Consider the following 15,081-nt stretch of genomic DNA (forward strand, 5'->3'; position numbering starts at 1 on the left):
GGGATCATACCCAGTCCTTTGCTACACGACACCCATATCTTTAAGCCGCCCCAGGTTGACATCCTTACGGCTCCTTTACAGTGAGTTTATAGTTTAAAAAATGTGATTTTTGTCCTGGCCTGGACGCTTGTTAGCCCTACCCTTGTGTGTGAGGAGGGGAGGCATGCAATGTTTTCAAAACTTTTTTTTATGCTCATGCCTCCCATAAGATTGTTTTTCTTTCCCCTCTCCCCTTTCATGTCTTGACAAGGGCGTTCAATCCTTTTAGTTTATCAAGTTGAGATTTCTGAGTAGATTTAGTTTAAAATGGTTTTTTATAAGGTGGATTTTAACACTCATCAGCTTTCCTCTTGCAGATAGATATATGTCGGTAGTAATAGAACTGTCTAGGCCAGGGGCTTTTAATCTGTGCTGCATGGATCTTCTGTATCAAAAAGGTGAAGGCCATGAACACCTTTATAAAATAATGTCCAGCATACAGTAAAAACAGGGCTGGGGAAATTTTTAAACCCAGCCCTGTTTTTACTGTACACTGGACATTATTTAGTAAAGGCATTTGTGGCCTTCACCTTTAAGAATTGCCAGCACTGCAAATTTCCATTTTTGCAGCCCTCCATAAATTTTTTATACAGTTGTTCCCTGGCATGACAAGATCCCACATTTGAGCAAAATGGTACCCAACCAGGTATCTGGCAGGCCCCCTAGGCCAAACTTTTCATGAGCCCTTCTAAAGTGAATTTATAGCATGAAAAAACAAAAAATGAGAATCATCCTAGGCTCCCTATCAGCCCCACCCTTGTGGGGACCATTGCCTTAAGGTCCCAAACACAATACACTGACTTGACATGATAATCATGTCACATCAGAGACATTGTGGATTCTGATTCATGAAAATTCTATGATGTGGAATTCCTGTGTCATAGAATTTGTTGTGTGTTGTGGCCTTTACTATATGGCCCTTACACCGAGCAACTTAGATATTTTGTTTCCACAGCATCAGTGAAAATAGCACCTCTTAAGACATCAATACAAAGCAATCCACGATTCCCTGAAGCATGTTTTTGTTCAAAATAAGATGAACGTTAGGACATCAAAGTTGGAGAAGTGATCATTATCATCATATAAAGCAAGTTGCTAATGTGGAGGATCAGGCAACATGGATTACTATTGATCATAACACATAAAACAAACAAAAACATATACCATATATGGATATGATATATAAAACTTGAGTCTGGAATTTCAAAAATTGCGCTTCCTCAATTACAGACGTATATGAGCCAAAGACAACATTTTGTCAGTCACAAATATTTTCAAGTAGAAAACAGGCACAGAGAAATCGATATACAATACTGTCAATATTTGAAGAGTTGACATTAAAACAGAAGTAAAAGTGAAAAATCTATGTTCCCACTGAAGTAATTCCATTATAAACAAGGCCAGATCTTGAATGCTACGAACTACACAGCTGCAGCAGAAGGTGCCAACTGAAGGAGGCCAATTTTTTAACGTGGAAACTGAAGGAGGGGAGGCAATTTTTTTTATCAAAATATTATTTGCTTACACTTGAAAAAAAGCCAGTAACACTGAAAAGAAGGTAAGTGTGTAACTGATGTAAGTATTCCAGTTATGAAAAAGCCCACAAGATGTCACCAATGGTAATTTGATCATTCTTGACACAGAGGGGCAAAACCTTCAACTAGTTTTGGCATCTACCTTTTTAATGTCAATGCCTCTATTATGAAGACCATAATTTACGTTGATATTTCAAGTATATAGCAATATTTAGTATTAGAAAATCCACAAAATTACAATAACAATGTTACTATTGCGTACATGGTATACTTATAAGAATATCACAAATAATTTTTTAACTATATACTCTACCAATACTTTAATTGTGGTAATTGCGCAAATTATTTATTGGTACTTAATTATTTCTCCATATCGTCTACCTTCAGTCTGGAAACATATGATTTCAAAGTGATTTTAAAAATGTTGTCAATTGGTATTTACTCAAATTATGAAAGACATGTAGGCTGCAGTAAGACTATTTGACGTTGCATGTAACTCAGGATTACCTTGACCAATGGGTTTACAAAAACTGGCCAAGTACAGACGGCATGACAAATCCCAGGTTCCAGAAATCATTGATGACATCTAAAATTTTTAATATGTGATAACTTGATTCAAGCTTATTTCCAACTAACATGGGGAACAGTCATCAAGCTAAGGAAAGGTTGCAAAAATTGTTTTGGCTGTTTTCCTCACAAAAATACTCTTGCCTCCTGGAAAATTTGGCTGACAACTATTTTTTTTTGTTCTTATTCTGTGATTCTTCAAGTCCTGATTCAGCAGCCTCATGATCTTACATAGTAATTAATATTGATTAGTGTCAGACTTACAGGGAACGTAGTCAGGGCTGCAACTAGGGAAGAACAGGGGGTTCTGATGTCCAGGGCACTGGTACAGGGGTCAGAGAATTCACCCTTCAAGTACTCCTTCTACATTATATGGGGAGCAGCAAAATGAGTGGTTGCCCTGGCTGACAAAGTATGCAGTTGCAACCTTGAGTGCAGCAACATTGTTTAGCAAAGAAACCCATGATTGAGAGATGTTATTTTGTTGAGTGGTAATACATTGGGAAAGAGATTTTTATGGTTTTACGCCAATGTGAACCTTTAGGAAGAAAAGTTAGCTGTCTCCTCATTAATACAACATGGATTCTCTTTCAAGAGAACCCAACCGGGCAAGTATGCTGCATATAGGCTACCTCACACAATCGACATATTCCCAATGATGTATACAAGCAGAGAAAATATCTCTCTCTACTGTTGCCACATGACACGGTCTTGGCAGTAGTTGCAATGGAAGGTTGCAATGTCTCCATTTTGCAGGTACTTTGACCATTTGAACTTCCCCCACCAATGAATCTTAGGAGCGGGCTGAGGACCCTCAAATAATTAATGAAGAAACAATGCAACGCACATTACCTCTTCTGTACATGCACTTGAGTCCCTTATATACGGGATGATGAAAACTTTCAGAAACCTTCAGTCCCCCCCCCCCCCCCCACAATGTTTTCTTTATGTTTCTGCCTCTGCTCCACTCTACGCAGCATGCCACTATTGTATGTTATAAAGAACGGCTGTGTCTCTGGTGTATAAGTAGCACATTTGCTCGGTATGCAAGAGGACCCAGGTTAGATTCCCAGAGGAGACAGCTAACTTTTATTCCTAAAGGTTCATATCAGTGCAAAAACCCAAAAAATCTCTTTCCCAAATACATGATTACATCAAGATGTGCCTGATACAACTATATTATGAGTTTCCGTAATTACAGACGAGTAAAAATATGAGTATATTCTACAAGAAGCCACGTGTTCATGATACGAATTAGTGAACAAGGAATCAAAATATTGTGCATTGTGCAGTTCAGGTAGATGAAGTTCATATAAAACCCATCATCGGTAGATTATTTTTAACGTGATGATCACGTACTGTGGAATTTACATTCCCTCACGAGTGAAAAAAACAAGAGTCCTCAAAGATATTCGATCAAAATCTTGGTAACACTGGTAGTATCAGATTTCCAAACGAGGAATCTTGAGTGATGAAGAAGGCGTTCGAATTGGCATGAGCATGTTGTAGAGCTGTCCTCTGGGAGCTGCTCATGGTTCCGTGAAAGTAATCAACTCCTCCTAAATTGTTGTTTTGACAAGAAGATGGTCCAATCCCTGGTGGAGAAGCCACAACATTCGTGGAGGATGCTGATGGAGGGATTTGTTGTTGTTTCATCATTAGCTGCTTCTTTTGTTGCTGGAGGTCCTCTAAAATCTTCTTGTTTTGTTGTTCTTGCTTTGAGCTTGGTGGCTGAAACGACATTGTTATTGTTTTATCTCAATTTCTTGGAGATTAAAAATAACCAATCCAATGAAGTCGAGCACCGCCTTTTTTTACTGAGAATTCTTTCAAAAAACAAAGTAGGAAACGGCACTAAACAAAACAGACCTCGAACACGTGGTTTGCGAAAATAATGCAAATTATAGGTGACGCAGAGGAAAAAACGAAAACACTTGCGTCGGCCGGGAGTCGAACCCGGGTCAACTGCTTGGAAGGCAGCTATGCTAACCGCTATACCACCGACGCTTGGTCACTTAATTTGCACAACTTGTATAAATATATTCACACCAACTCCAACAAATTATACAGGTAATTTCAACAAGTGGGCTTAGAAATTACAACTTCAAGACTTCTTCCATCAGCGTGGAATTTTCATTTTCCGCAAACTAAACGTTTGATAGAATTCAATGAGCTTTTGGTAATTTTTTCTTTTCTTTCCCAATCAACCGAATTTCTACTCCCATAAAAATGCGAAATATTTGTGTATTTTTGAAATAAGGTGTTATCAATATATAAGATTGAATCACATTTCGTTTGAAATTCATTTAAAGAATGTGTAAGAGAATATACATCCGTATCATCCATTCCATACTTCAGCAAGCGAACAAGTGAATTTGGTGGATAATCCAACTAATGCAATCAAATATGGAAAAGAAAAAAATAAGACCTGCACTGAAAATGCATATCAAATAGTGCTGCCATCTTTATTTTAACTTAAGAGTTTTTTCAAAAATGACTGGACCTTAATTTTTTTTAATCTGGCAACTTAGTTTGGAAGACGATTAATTATTCAAAAAAAAAAAAGCATTTTTGATCAGAAAAGAATGGCAAATATTAATTTACATGGAAAATCGAATTAAACATTTTGGCTGTTCTTAATCTTGCCATACTTTTTAAGAAAGTATTCAGCATGTACTCAACAAACGAACCAATCAGAATCAGATTTTTACCATCACGCTGGAATATAGTTATAAAAAGATCGTTCTGATTGGAGCGTTTTGGAGAATGCGTCCAGACACAACATAATCCACTGTAAATTCCATGCCATACAATCCATGCAATGTTTTTGTAGAGCACGGTTGACAAACATTATAAGTTTGTTGTTATTCCGAGCTTATCGAACATTGTATTCGTGAAAGAATTGTGTTCTAGATGCAGCAGCGACGCTATTATTAATTAATTTTTTTTTGTATTTATTTCAAAGTATCCAAGTTCATGTTTGCCGGTTTCGATTGCGGGGTAAGAATTTTTTTGAATGTTAAAATATTAATCCAATTTGTATTGGTTTGTCCATATACAGTGGGGAAAAAAAATTCTGTAAACACCCAACGTTTGAAAAATTTGGTTATTTACCACGTGTTTGTACTTATCATGTTCATTTTCATGTCCTACAAATCAACATGTCGATTTCTGGGGGCTCCCGGCAAAGTTGAAATCCCATGTCAGTAAAAATGGTCTTGTGATGATAATTGTTGAACGCAAAGAAAAAAAAAAAGTGTTAATTAAATAAAATAAAAAAAAACTTGGTTGTTGGAAAGTTTGAGTTCGAAGCAATTCTTTATTTAAAAAAAATTGAAAGAAAACCTTTATTTGTAAATGGATGAATGGAGGCTCCATATTATGATCTGTTCTAGGGGAATTTTTTTTCTCCAGCAAAAAATTCTTAGAATCATCCACAATATAGTTTTCCACATGTTTTTTTGATCAATTTTGTAAATTAGCGTTTCCCAAAGTGACCTCTGGTGAGGATGGAACATACCAGACGGGAAAGAGATAGACAGTTTTTTTTTTCTCAGCCGAAGAAATTGTATACCCATACTATGGGCCTCTATTAATGTTGGCCTCTAATTGTGACGCATGAAGGGAGGGTTCATTTTTCAAGGAGGGAAAAAGAACTAGCTAAAATAGTGCAAAAGACGCCAACGGAAAATACTAACCTGCACCTTTTGCCTGCAATCTTTTTACCGAAAGAAGATGAATGGAATCGCCCATTGTGACGATTCATGACATATCCAGACGCCAACTCAGCGTGGGTGTACAATATCAAGGAAATGAGAGAGAGAATGTTTTCAGGATATTATGCTGAGCTGAACTTAGGAAGAAAAGTCATCTGGTCTCCGTAGAACATGAATCCAGTTCCTCTTGCAAACTGGCCTAGCATGCTAAAAAAACTGTATATTTCTCTATCATTCCACCTGGGGGGGGGGGGGGGGGGCTTTTCTGAAGTTAAGAGAAGCTACTAATGCCTCTACTTCAGTGTTGAATGCCACAGTGCATGAATGTGTACGAGCTGCATGTGCAGTTAAGTAGTAGTTGTAGTGCATGAAATAAGGAAGACAGGGCTGTGTCTCCTGTGGTGTACATGGTAGCATGTTTACTCAGAATTCAAGAGGGCCTGGGTTCGAGTCTTGGTGGAGACAAGATGACTTTTCTTTCTGAGTTCACCTCGACATAATATCCAGAAAACATCTGTTTCCTTCATACCAGGGGGAGATAATAGTTACGAATACAATATAGCAGAGGTTCTTAACCTATGGGTCAGAACCCAAACTTGGGCCACAGTGGCTTCAGAGATGGGTTCAAATCCACTCACAGCTAGGGACTCTCGATCTATGGATCCCAACCCAAACTTAATTTGCTGGGGGTTCTGAGATAGGTTATATAAATTTACTTACAGCTAGGGTTTCTCAAGCTATGGTTCATGACCCAAAATTTGCAAGTGCCTCTGAGACGAGTAATACAAATCCACTTATAGTCCTGTTGGAAATGCGCTTATTGTGTAACTGTTCTCACTAAAAGGGTGTGACAAATTGGAAAAAAAAAACCCGCAGTTGGAACAATTTCTTAGGAGCAAAAAATTTTTTTGCCAGAAAAAAATGGATCCAAAATGATGACTTTTCCAGGGCATAGTGACTCTTTCGTGTTTCCAGATGCAAACTTCAAACATTTTGTGGTGTTTTCAGACTAATTTAGTAAAATGAAAATTTCAGGTTATCATGCCAATCTCTCTTTGTATGTAAAAATAATGTTTCAAAGATTTTCAACTGAATCGTACAGGGTGCATAGGTAACAGAGTATGGTGTTTTACTGGTGAAACGTTGGTCCTAGAGACGGGGTTGTAATTTTAGCTGGACAAAATTTGTTTCCACCAGGCTACCGACTAAAAATGGTTTTAACTGGCCAAATGTGATTATGAACATCTAAAAGTGTTTAAAATTGGTCAAAACTATTGATATTCCATTGAATGAACTGATTTAGTAATAGTTTTAACTGTTTTCTTTCATATTCAATTTAAAATTAAGATCTGTTTTTTACTTATAACGAGCATCAGAATATCTTTTTTAAAAAACAGGGTTACATTCACGTTGACCAGGTGTGGTGTTAACCATGCAGAAAACCTGTTTCAACCGTCTTGGTTCATTCTCAGTTTTGACCATTTTTGAGTGATCTACCACTATACACCAAGAAACAGCAATCAATTTTTTCCATTGTTATAATTTTTTAGCCAGCTTTCTCATAGTTTCCATTGTACCATGCCACCCTCGTCTCACAGTAGGCGAGGCTGCTCAGACAGCAGGTTCAATACAACTACTAGTCTATTCAAATTCACCTAATTAATCACACTCTTGATTATCTTAACATTATTTATTGATTAATAATATTAGGAACCTTCAAACCCACCCTCTCTCCTTGTCATCAAAAGTCAGCAAATCCGAACCCCCCCCCCTGATGCTGACATAATACTTAAATTACCCCTAAGGCAGTATCATGTAACTACTTTTAAGAATTAATGGGAAACAATTTGAAGCTTACGTTTTTACCACTTGAAGTGGTTGAAACTGGCCGAAACAAATATTGACCAGGCTGGTTTGAACTCGTTAACCCATACAACCCTGCCTAGATGCATACTTCCAATTAGAAAAGTATCCAAATCACACGTAGTACTCAAATATATCAATCATGTTGCAAGGGGTTGCATTGTTATTAAAATAAAAAAATTTAACTTTTTATACAGTTCCTGTGTGCCGCAAAACCCTGTTGGAAAGTTGTTGCCCTGTTTCTCCTGATGCCAAATAAAAAAAAAAAACCATGTTTCTATGTGCAATATTCATTGAGATATCTGAATTCGAAAAAGAGAGGAAAGTTAGGGAAAAACAGCATAAATGCAGGTAAAATGGTATTCCTGCATCTGATGCTATTTTTTGAATTCAAATATCTCAGTGAATATTGCACTTAGAGATGCAGAATTTTTTTTGTTGGCATTAGGAAAGACGACAATAACTTTCCAACTGCGTTTTGGGTGCACAAGGACTGTATAAAAAATTTAATTTTTTTTATTTTAATAGCTGTACACACCACACAAGCTGTACACTACACATGATTTGGATGCGTTTTCTAACTGAAAATATGTCTCTAGGATCAGTGGTTCGCCAGTAAAATGCCATGTTCCATTACCTCTTCCCTCTCTATAATATCAGACAAGCATCAAATTTTCAATATTTTAGCTTCTTTTTTTTAAATTTTAAAGGCATTCAGATTCAATATCCAAATCATTGGTGACATGTTTGTTACAGGTGATGGTAGAATGTCTTGGCGAAGGAAGAAACAAGCACAGGAGTTAGAGAATCAACAGAACAAGCTCAAGGCCAGTGGGAGGAGGCACTTAAAAGAGAGTGCTGTCCTGCCGGAAAAAAGCTCTAATAAAAGACAGTGTGGTAAAGTTTTGGTTAAAATTGACTCGGAAAGTCATGAGATCAGAAAGTCATCCAGTCAACAGCACCCCAGTCGCTCTTCTCTTCCAGTATCAAAAAAACTGCATTCCAGAAATTTGACAAATCAAAAGAAGAAGGTGGTCTCGCAGCCTTCAAAAAACCATATCACCGTTTCTGAAATTAAAAAGAAGTTATTGTCTAGTCCAAGAAAAGTCACATCGCTGCAGAATTCACGCAGATGGAAGTCATTACAGCCATGGAAAAAAAATTCGTTGAAGTCATCTTCCACCGTTCCTTGTAAAAAAAACAATGCATCAAAATTGAATGTGCCCAAGAGAAAGTACACTAAAAGAAATAACTGTCCAACGAAACAAAAAGCTTCAACTAAAAAAACAGTTGCATCAAAATCTGTTGATAGGATATCCAAAAGCATGGAGAAGTCAGCATGCTTGCAAAGATCAACAGGAATTCCTCCAGGTTTAAACGATTCTCAATATTCATTTGAATTCAGTGATGCAGAAAGTGACACAAGTCCACTCACAAAAAAAACCAAATCATCATTCAAAGGGGCCAAAGATATTGAGTGTATCTCAAAGAAAAATAAAACGGTAAGTTCAGGTGATAAGGACTCAGTTGTTGACTCTTGCGACACGGAGAGCAATATCAAACCGCAGAGAGGCAGAAACAGACCTTCGTGGAGAAACATGAAAGTTAGAAATCTCAAAAAAACGACAAAGTCCAGAGACAGTGATTTTGGTGCATCGGTATCCAAAGATGATGTACAGAGTACCAGAACCTTGAACAGTGATAATAATAAAAGTCTGTTCAACACGAGTTCAGAAGCTGAAAAGAGTGATTCAGAAATTTTCATTGATGGTGAATATAAACAAACTACAGACTCAAAAAATGATGCAAATGTTGATAGCTCCTGTGATAGTGATAATTCAGAAAGTGCCAAAAGTTTTATACCTGATGATAGTTTAAATAGTTTTTTCAGTCTCTGTAATGACATTTTACCAATAACTGAACCTGAAAGAACATATTCTATAAGTAGTTTCACTTTAGAAAGTACCTTTCCATTGCCTGAGAGTGATGAAGGTAAGTTATTCACAGAATCACCTGCCAGCATGGATGACATTCTTCCCATAGCAAGTGAGAGCACGACTAGTTGGCCCGATTTCCGCATTGGTTATTCTGATCATAAATCTTGCGCAATACAGAATAAACCAGAAGAAGTTGTTGAGAGATTTGAGGAGAGCGTGAAGCTGAATGGTGCAATAGGAAACGGCTTAAAACGAATGAGCTATGATGTATCTAGAAATGATGAAGTCGCTGCTGGAGAATCAGAAAATAATGACAAGAAAGTTGCATGGACCATCCCTAGCATGATGAAAAATAAGCTGTTGAGTATAACGAATGCTAGTGGTCAGAGGCATAATGCTTTAAGGAAAAAAAGATTTGAAGCCAATTATCAGTTCAGGGGTGTCTCAAGAATTCTTATGAATTACACGACACAAAAGAAAAAAAGCAGACATTTCAAAGGAGGAACTTACAAATTTCATAAAACTAATAAAAAGAAAAAATTTGTTTTAAAACGTAAGCCCCAAAATTATGATAACAGCCAGAAGCAATTGGAAAAAGACAACTCTTCTTCAAATGTATGTGAGCCAAGCACTTCTGAGTGTGTGAACAAAGAACCCAGCAATTTAAATTTACAAAGCAATGCAGATATGTTGAACTACCACAGTTCAATTATTAAGCGAGCTATGAAGAGGTTCCTAAACAGGACCAAACGTGGCGGTGGTGTAGGGAGCAATTGTGATTCGAAAAACAAATCAGATACAAATCAACCAAGGATGCTTGCGAAAAAGAATGCCGCCAAGCGAGGACTGGACATCAGCTCTGAAAGAACAGCTAAGAAATCTCTTAATCGGGGGTTAAATAGCAAGCCTCCGCAAAAAGCAGTGAAATCATTACAGATGAGTTTGTTGACAGCGAATAGAAGTATGTTATAGTTTTACTAGCTCTTTTTCAATGCTATTATCTATGCAAAATTGACTATTTGTTCATTTGGTCACAGTCCATTGTAGAGCAGAAATAAGGAAAACATTTATGAAGTTCTATTTGATTCTATTCTACCCTATAGAAAAGAATAGAATTGTTTGATGCGATGTAGACAACTCTGATCTCGTGCTTAGAGGACTATAGGCTACTAGTCAATTATATTTTTGGAATGTATTTTGATTCTGTATTTGTGGTTAATCAATTTGTGTGCTACTGGCAGTGACTGCTTTATGAGAATATGCAAATTTTTTTTCTATGTTTAGAATGGGGGATCCGAGGCCTGCAACCTTTTAGCCGTAACCTGCAACCTATTTGAAAAGATAGCTACTTTGCATAAGAAAATGATTAAATTACAAAATAATTTGTTTAAGAGAGCTTTGGCCACTGAAATCTGTACTGCTGTATTTAGAAGAACTGTGAGATACTTTCCAGATTTGATAGTACTGTGCATTATACACATTAAAAGGGTTGGTTCCGTCGTAATGAATTTGGAGGAACTGGAGTCCAAATAGCTTTTGAGGTCTATAATCACATACATATTTCGAGCGGCGAAAGCACCCAAAAGGAAAACAATTACAGAATTTACATGAATGCTGAAAAATACCTAACACTTTAATGAAAGATTTTGATGACACAATTTTAGAAAAATTAACAAAATTTCATTATTGCTGAAAATTTAAAATTAATAAAAGTATAGGCTAAATATAGGTACCATTTTACCCCATGCACTACTCACTTTACCCCACCCCATGGGGTAAAAAGAGTATACTGTTTATGAGTATATTTTTTGAGTGTAGGCCTACTGTTACACTCAAAAAATATTTTTGTAAAATGTGCTAATGTACTCCCTAAGAATGTAATGTAAAATATCAGCCAAAAGATATCCTATTTTTGAAAAATTCATATGGTAAATCGTCAAAGATGAAAACACCTCTTTTTATGACCATTTTACCCCACATGACCCTAATTACAGAATTATCAAGACAAGTTTCAGAATTAATAAAAGAAATAATGAAAAAAAAAATCGGAATTGGTGAAGTTATTTAAAAATATAATTCTCAAATTTAATGAAAGATATTATTTCAGAGTGAACACAGAAGTGTTCAATAATTTGGGGGGGGGGGAGCCCTGTTTTATATCCGGGAATATCATGGTATGACATGGTGGCTGGTGAGCTTTGTGGAATGTTTTAATTTGACCCAAAATATGTCTGAAAGGTTGAAGATCTTTATTTTAGAGGTTTGATGCTAATGAAATGTACTTTTTGATTACTTTATTTGGGAAAAGTATAATATTTTTTGCTATTTTTAAAATCATACAAACAAAATAATTGAAATAATTTCTTATTCATTTTTTCTTAATAGGAAAATTATATCCTTTATTATGTACAAGGATAGCATAGCTCAAAAGCAAATGAAGAATAACTTAGCCAACTGAAAATTTACAGATAAGCCAAGAGCATTTTTTTTTCATGCTAGAAAGTGTCTAATAGCCCCCTGTGTGATGCTCTGCTAGGGAGAGTTTTTCCACAAAAGCTACACATCCCAATGTGGTTGGGTGGGGGTAATATGATACCCTAGAAGTGCTGGGGGGATAAGGCCATAAAATTTCTTAAGCTTGTGAGAAATGCTGCTGGGGGATTTACATGGACACAAAAAATTTGAACCTTAGTTCTTGAAGATATATGAGTAAAACATGAGCATCTTTGCAGTAGAGTCTGTGGTGAAAAAAAAAGTTGGGGAAAATCAGCCTTTTGGGAAAGCATGAAAAAGATCCTGTCCCAGATCTTGAAATACCATGATTCAACCCTATCTACTGGTGTACTGGTGAGACATTGAAGTAAGAAGGATGGTTCTGAAGGAGGTAACAATTTCATGATGAATTATTTTGCTATATCCAAGTAGAATAGACTACAGCTTGACAAATCCCAAGTCCCCCCCCCCCAGGTTTTCCTTAAACTTCTTGGGTTTCTCAACCATGGTTTTTGCTCAAGAAAAACCAGTGCTAATCAATTTTTTTTCACCTTTTCTGGGATTTCATTACAATTTTTAACATGAGAAGGGGTTACATAATGAATTTAAAAAAAATTATGTCATTCTTGTACTCAAATTTATCAAGCACATATTGAATATTTTAGGCACCAATACTGATTTTCTGGTTGCCATGGCGACCTGGTGTCTAGGTAGTGTCAAGCCCTGGAATAGATTAAAAAATCAGCCATATCATAGGCACTACAGTTGTGTATGGCCAGAGGTTGAGTTGATTTCCTCGACTCCTTAGCCTTAATTATTTAACACATTTTTTTCTCACCAAGCCTTCTAACTGATAAATATTAGAAAACATGGTTAAAATATTTTTTTCTTATCAAGATGCCTCCTCTTTCTTTCTCATAGTATTTATATTTTAAGAGAATTTCTGAATTTTGTCTCTTTTAAAATTTTATAATTTTTTTTTCTTCTAGATAATAAGGGTTCTACTTCATCAACTAGAAATTATGCTTCCAAAAATAGAACTTCTAGGCACTCAAAAGAGGTGACATATAAGGCACATAGCTGTTGTTTTTTCTTTGAAACTACATTTAGTCTTTTCTTTTTAAACTTGTTACCGGTTATATGAACTGGTTCAAAGATATTTATCTGCACAATTAAGTTGCCTATACCTTTCATTCTCAGCTGATATCATCATGTTTTGGTATTCAGAATTTGTGTGATCTCTTACAAATCAGTAGTCCTAACTAGAGATGTAAAATTCTCGAGAATATTCTCTGGTAGGACTACTATTATAAATAACTTGTGAATATTCTTATAAATTCTTGATGAGAATATTCTCCTGTTATTTATAATATAGTTACCTAATATCCTTGAGAATGTTCTCTGGAAGGACTACTTTCATAAATTACTAGGGAATATTTTTATAGAAAATAATAAGAATTATTCTGAAGTTATTCACAATAGTCCTTCCAGAGAATATTCTTCAGTTAAAGAAATCTTTCCAGAGAATATTATCAAGAATATATGTAATAACATGTATTATAATAAATAATCTCGATAAATAACTTGAGAATAATAATTATTTTCAAAAAGAATAAAATTGATAAGAATATAAAGGACTACTATCATATAAATTACTAATTTATAATAGTAGTCCTTTGAGAGAATATTATCAAGAATATTCTCTGTTCCCTTCTCTTTTCCCCTAAAGAAGATGGGTATATTGAAGTTTGTAGACCACAATATTAAAGTTTGAGAACAAGAAAATGAAACCAACATGGCTGAATTGCACAACTTTTAAAAAAATGTGAGTGATACAGAATTTAAGTGTATGTGCATTGGAGAAAACAATGGTTCTGTATCTTAGAATGAAGGTGATTATATAAGAATAGCTTCCTTTATCAATCAACTTTGGTTCAATTTCTTTTGTTGTGAACTTATTTTTGAAAATGTATCTAATTTTAAAATAATTTTTTAAGGTTTTAATCTAAAGGTTTCTAAAATCTTTATTACCAAACTTTTAAAACCTCTCATCATGACCTGGAGAATATTCTCAAATTAAAAGCTGTCATTGGGGGTGATTATACCAAAAATTGTTTTGTTGTAAATGTTTCAGGCAATGAAAACTGATTTATATTTCACAATATAAACAAAATTAGTTAAAAAATTTAATTTTTTAATTTAATTATTTGTTTAAAAGAAAAATTAATATTCTCGATTATTCTCCAATTTTTACATCCAGGAGAATATTCTAATATTCTCACCTAACATCTCTAGTCCTAACAAGTGAGGAACAATGATAGCGATTGAATCGAGAAATGCACATTAAATTTCCAAGTTAATCAAAAAACCGCAATGACAGTATTGATATAATTTTTTTCAATTAACTTTCATCAATCCAAACTTCAGCTGTGAGGCTTAGTTTTTTAGATGATATAGGTAGCCAAAGGTTTAGAACATTTGACCTTTATACCATTTTTTCCTGCATATAATGACATGCACAGATTATAGGTTAGAGTTTTTTTAAATATAAAATTCTTAGTGCAGAATTATAGATCACTGCATATAATTTGGTTTTTTTCCCGAAAAGGTTAGAGTAAAAATAAATACAGTGATACCGCGGCTAACGAAGATGATTCGTTCAGGAATAACATTTGTAAGCCGAAATCTTCATTAGTCAAAACACAATTTCCCATAAGTTTCTATGGAAAATCATGTAATTTGTTCTAGGTATTGCCCAATACTTCAAAATTGGATAAAAATAGAATTTACAGGAAGATGTGATTCTGAAGAGCTTTTTATTTTGCACTAATGTACACAATCAAAGCAAGCGTAAGCTTTAGTCTCCAGTGCCAGATAAGTATAGTCTACTAAAGCTGGTGTTGACTAAATCCAGTCATGTTTGTAGGTGTC

At 35.3% G+C, this 15,081-nt stretch overlaps 2 protein-coding genes and 1 non-coding gene across 4 annotated transcripts in view; 1 reads left to right on the plus strand and 2 right to left on the minus strand.

The window, feature by feature from the left end:
• Positions 1 to 3,303: 3,303 nt before the first annotated feature.
• On the minus strand, positions 3,304 to 4,161 carry LOC149087585 (uncharacterized). The gene has a single exon (XM_089231514.1). It carries the CDS (start codon positions 3,882 to 3,884, stop codon positions 3,558 to 3,560), a length of 327 nt encoding a protein of 108 aa, XP_089087640.1. The 5' UTR covers positions 3,885 to 4,161; the 3' UTR covers positions 3,304 to 3,557.
• On the minus strand, positions 4,077 to 4,148 carry TRNAG-UCC (transfer RNA glycine (anticodon UCC)). Its single transcript has one exon. It is a non-coding gene; the product is annotated as a tRNA-Gly (tRNA).
• A 736-nt stretch (positions 4,162 to 4,897) lies between the features above and the next one.
• Positions 4,898 to 15,081, plus strand: part of LOC149087587 (uncharacterized) — a 60,718-nt gene continuing 50,534 nt past the window's right edge. Inside the window, exons 1-3 of one of the 2 annotated variants that reach the window (XM_089231516.1) lie at positions 4,898 to 5,141; positions 8,477 to 10,618; positions 13,140 to 13,210. In XM_089231516.1, the coding sequence (XP_089087642.1) occupies positions 8,488 to 10,618; positions 13,140 to 13,210 (2,202 nt within the window). In that variant the 5' untranslated portion in view covers positions 4,898 to 5,141; positions 8,477 to 8,487. Of the gene's footprint in view, positions 5,142 to 5,583; positions 6,893 to 8,476; positions 10,619 to 13,139; positions 13,211 to 15,081 lie in introns of those variants that run through there. The other variant, XM_089231515.1, reaches the window with a different exon arrangement.

Source organism: Pholcus phalangioides, unplaced genomic scaffold (genome assembly GCF_987345545.1).
Source record: "Pholcus phalangioides strain wild (caught in Gottingen) unplaced genomic scaffold, Ppha-v1.0 ptg000004l_1, whole genome shotgun sequence".
NCBI lineage: Eukaryota > Metazoa > Arthropoda > Arachnida > Araneae > Pholcidae > Pholcus > Pholcus phalangioides.

Excerpts from the sequence above, each read along its gene's own strand:
- LOC149087585 (XM_089231514.1), bottom strand. The coding sequence starts at position 3,884 with ATGTCGTTTCAGCCACCAAGCTCAAAGCAAGAACAACAAAACAAGAAG.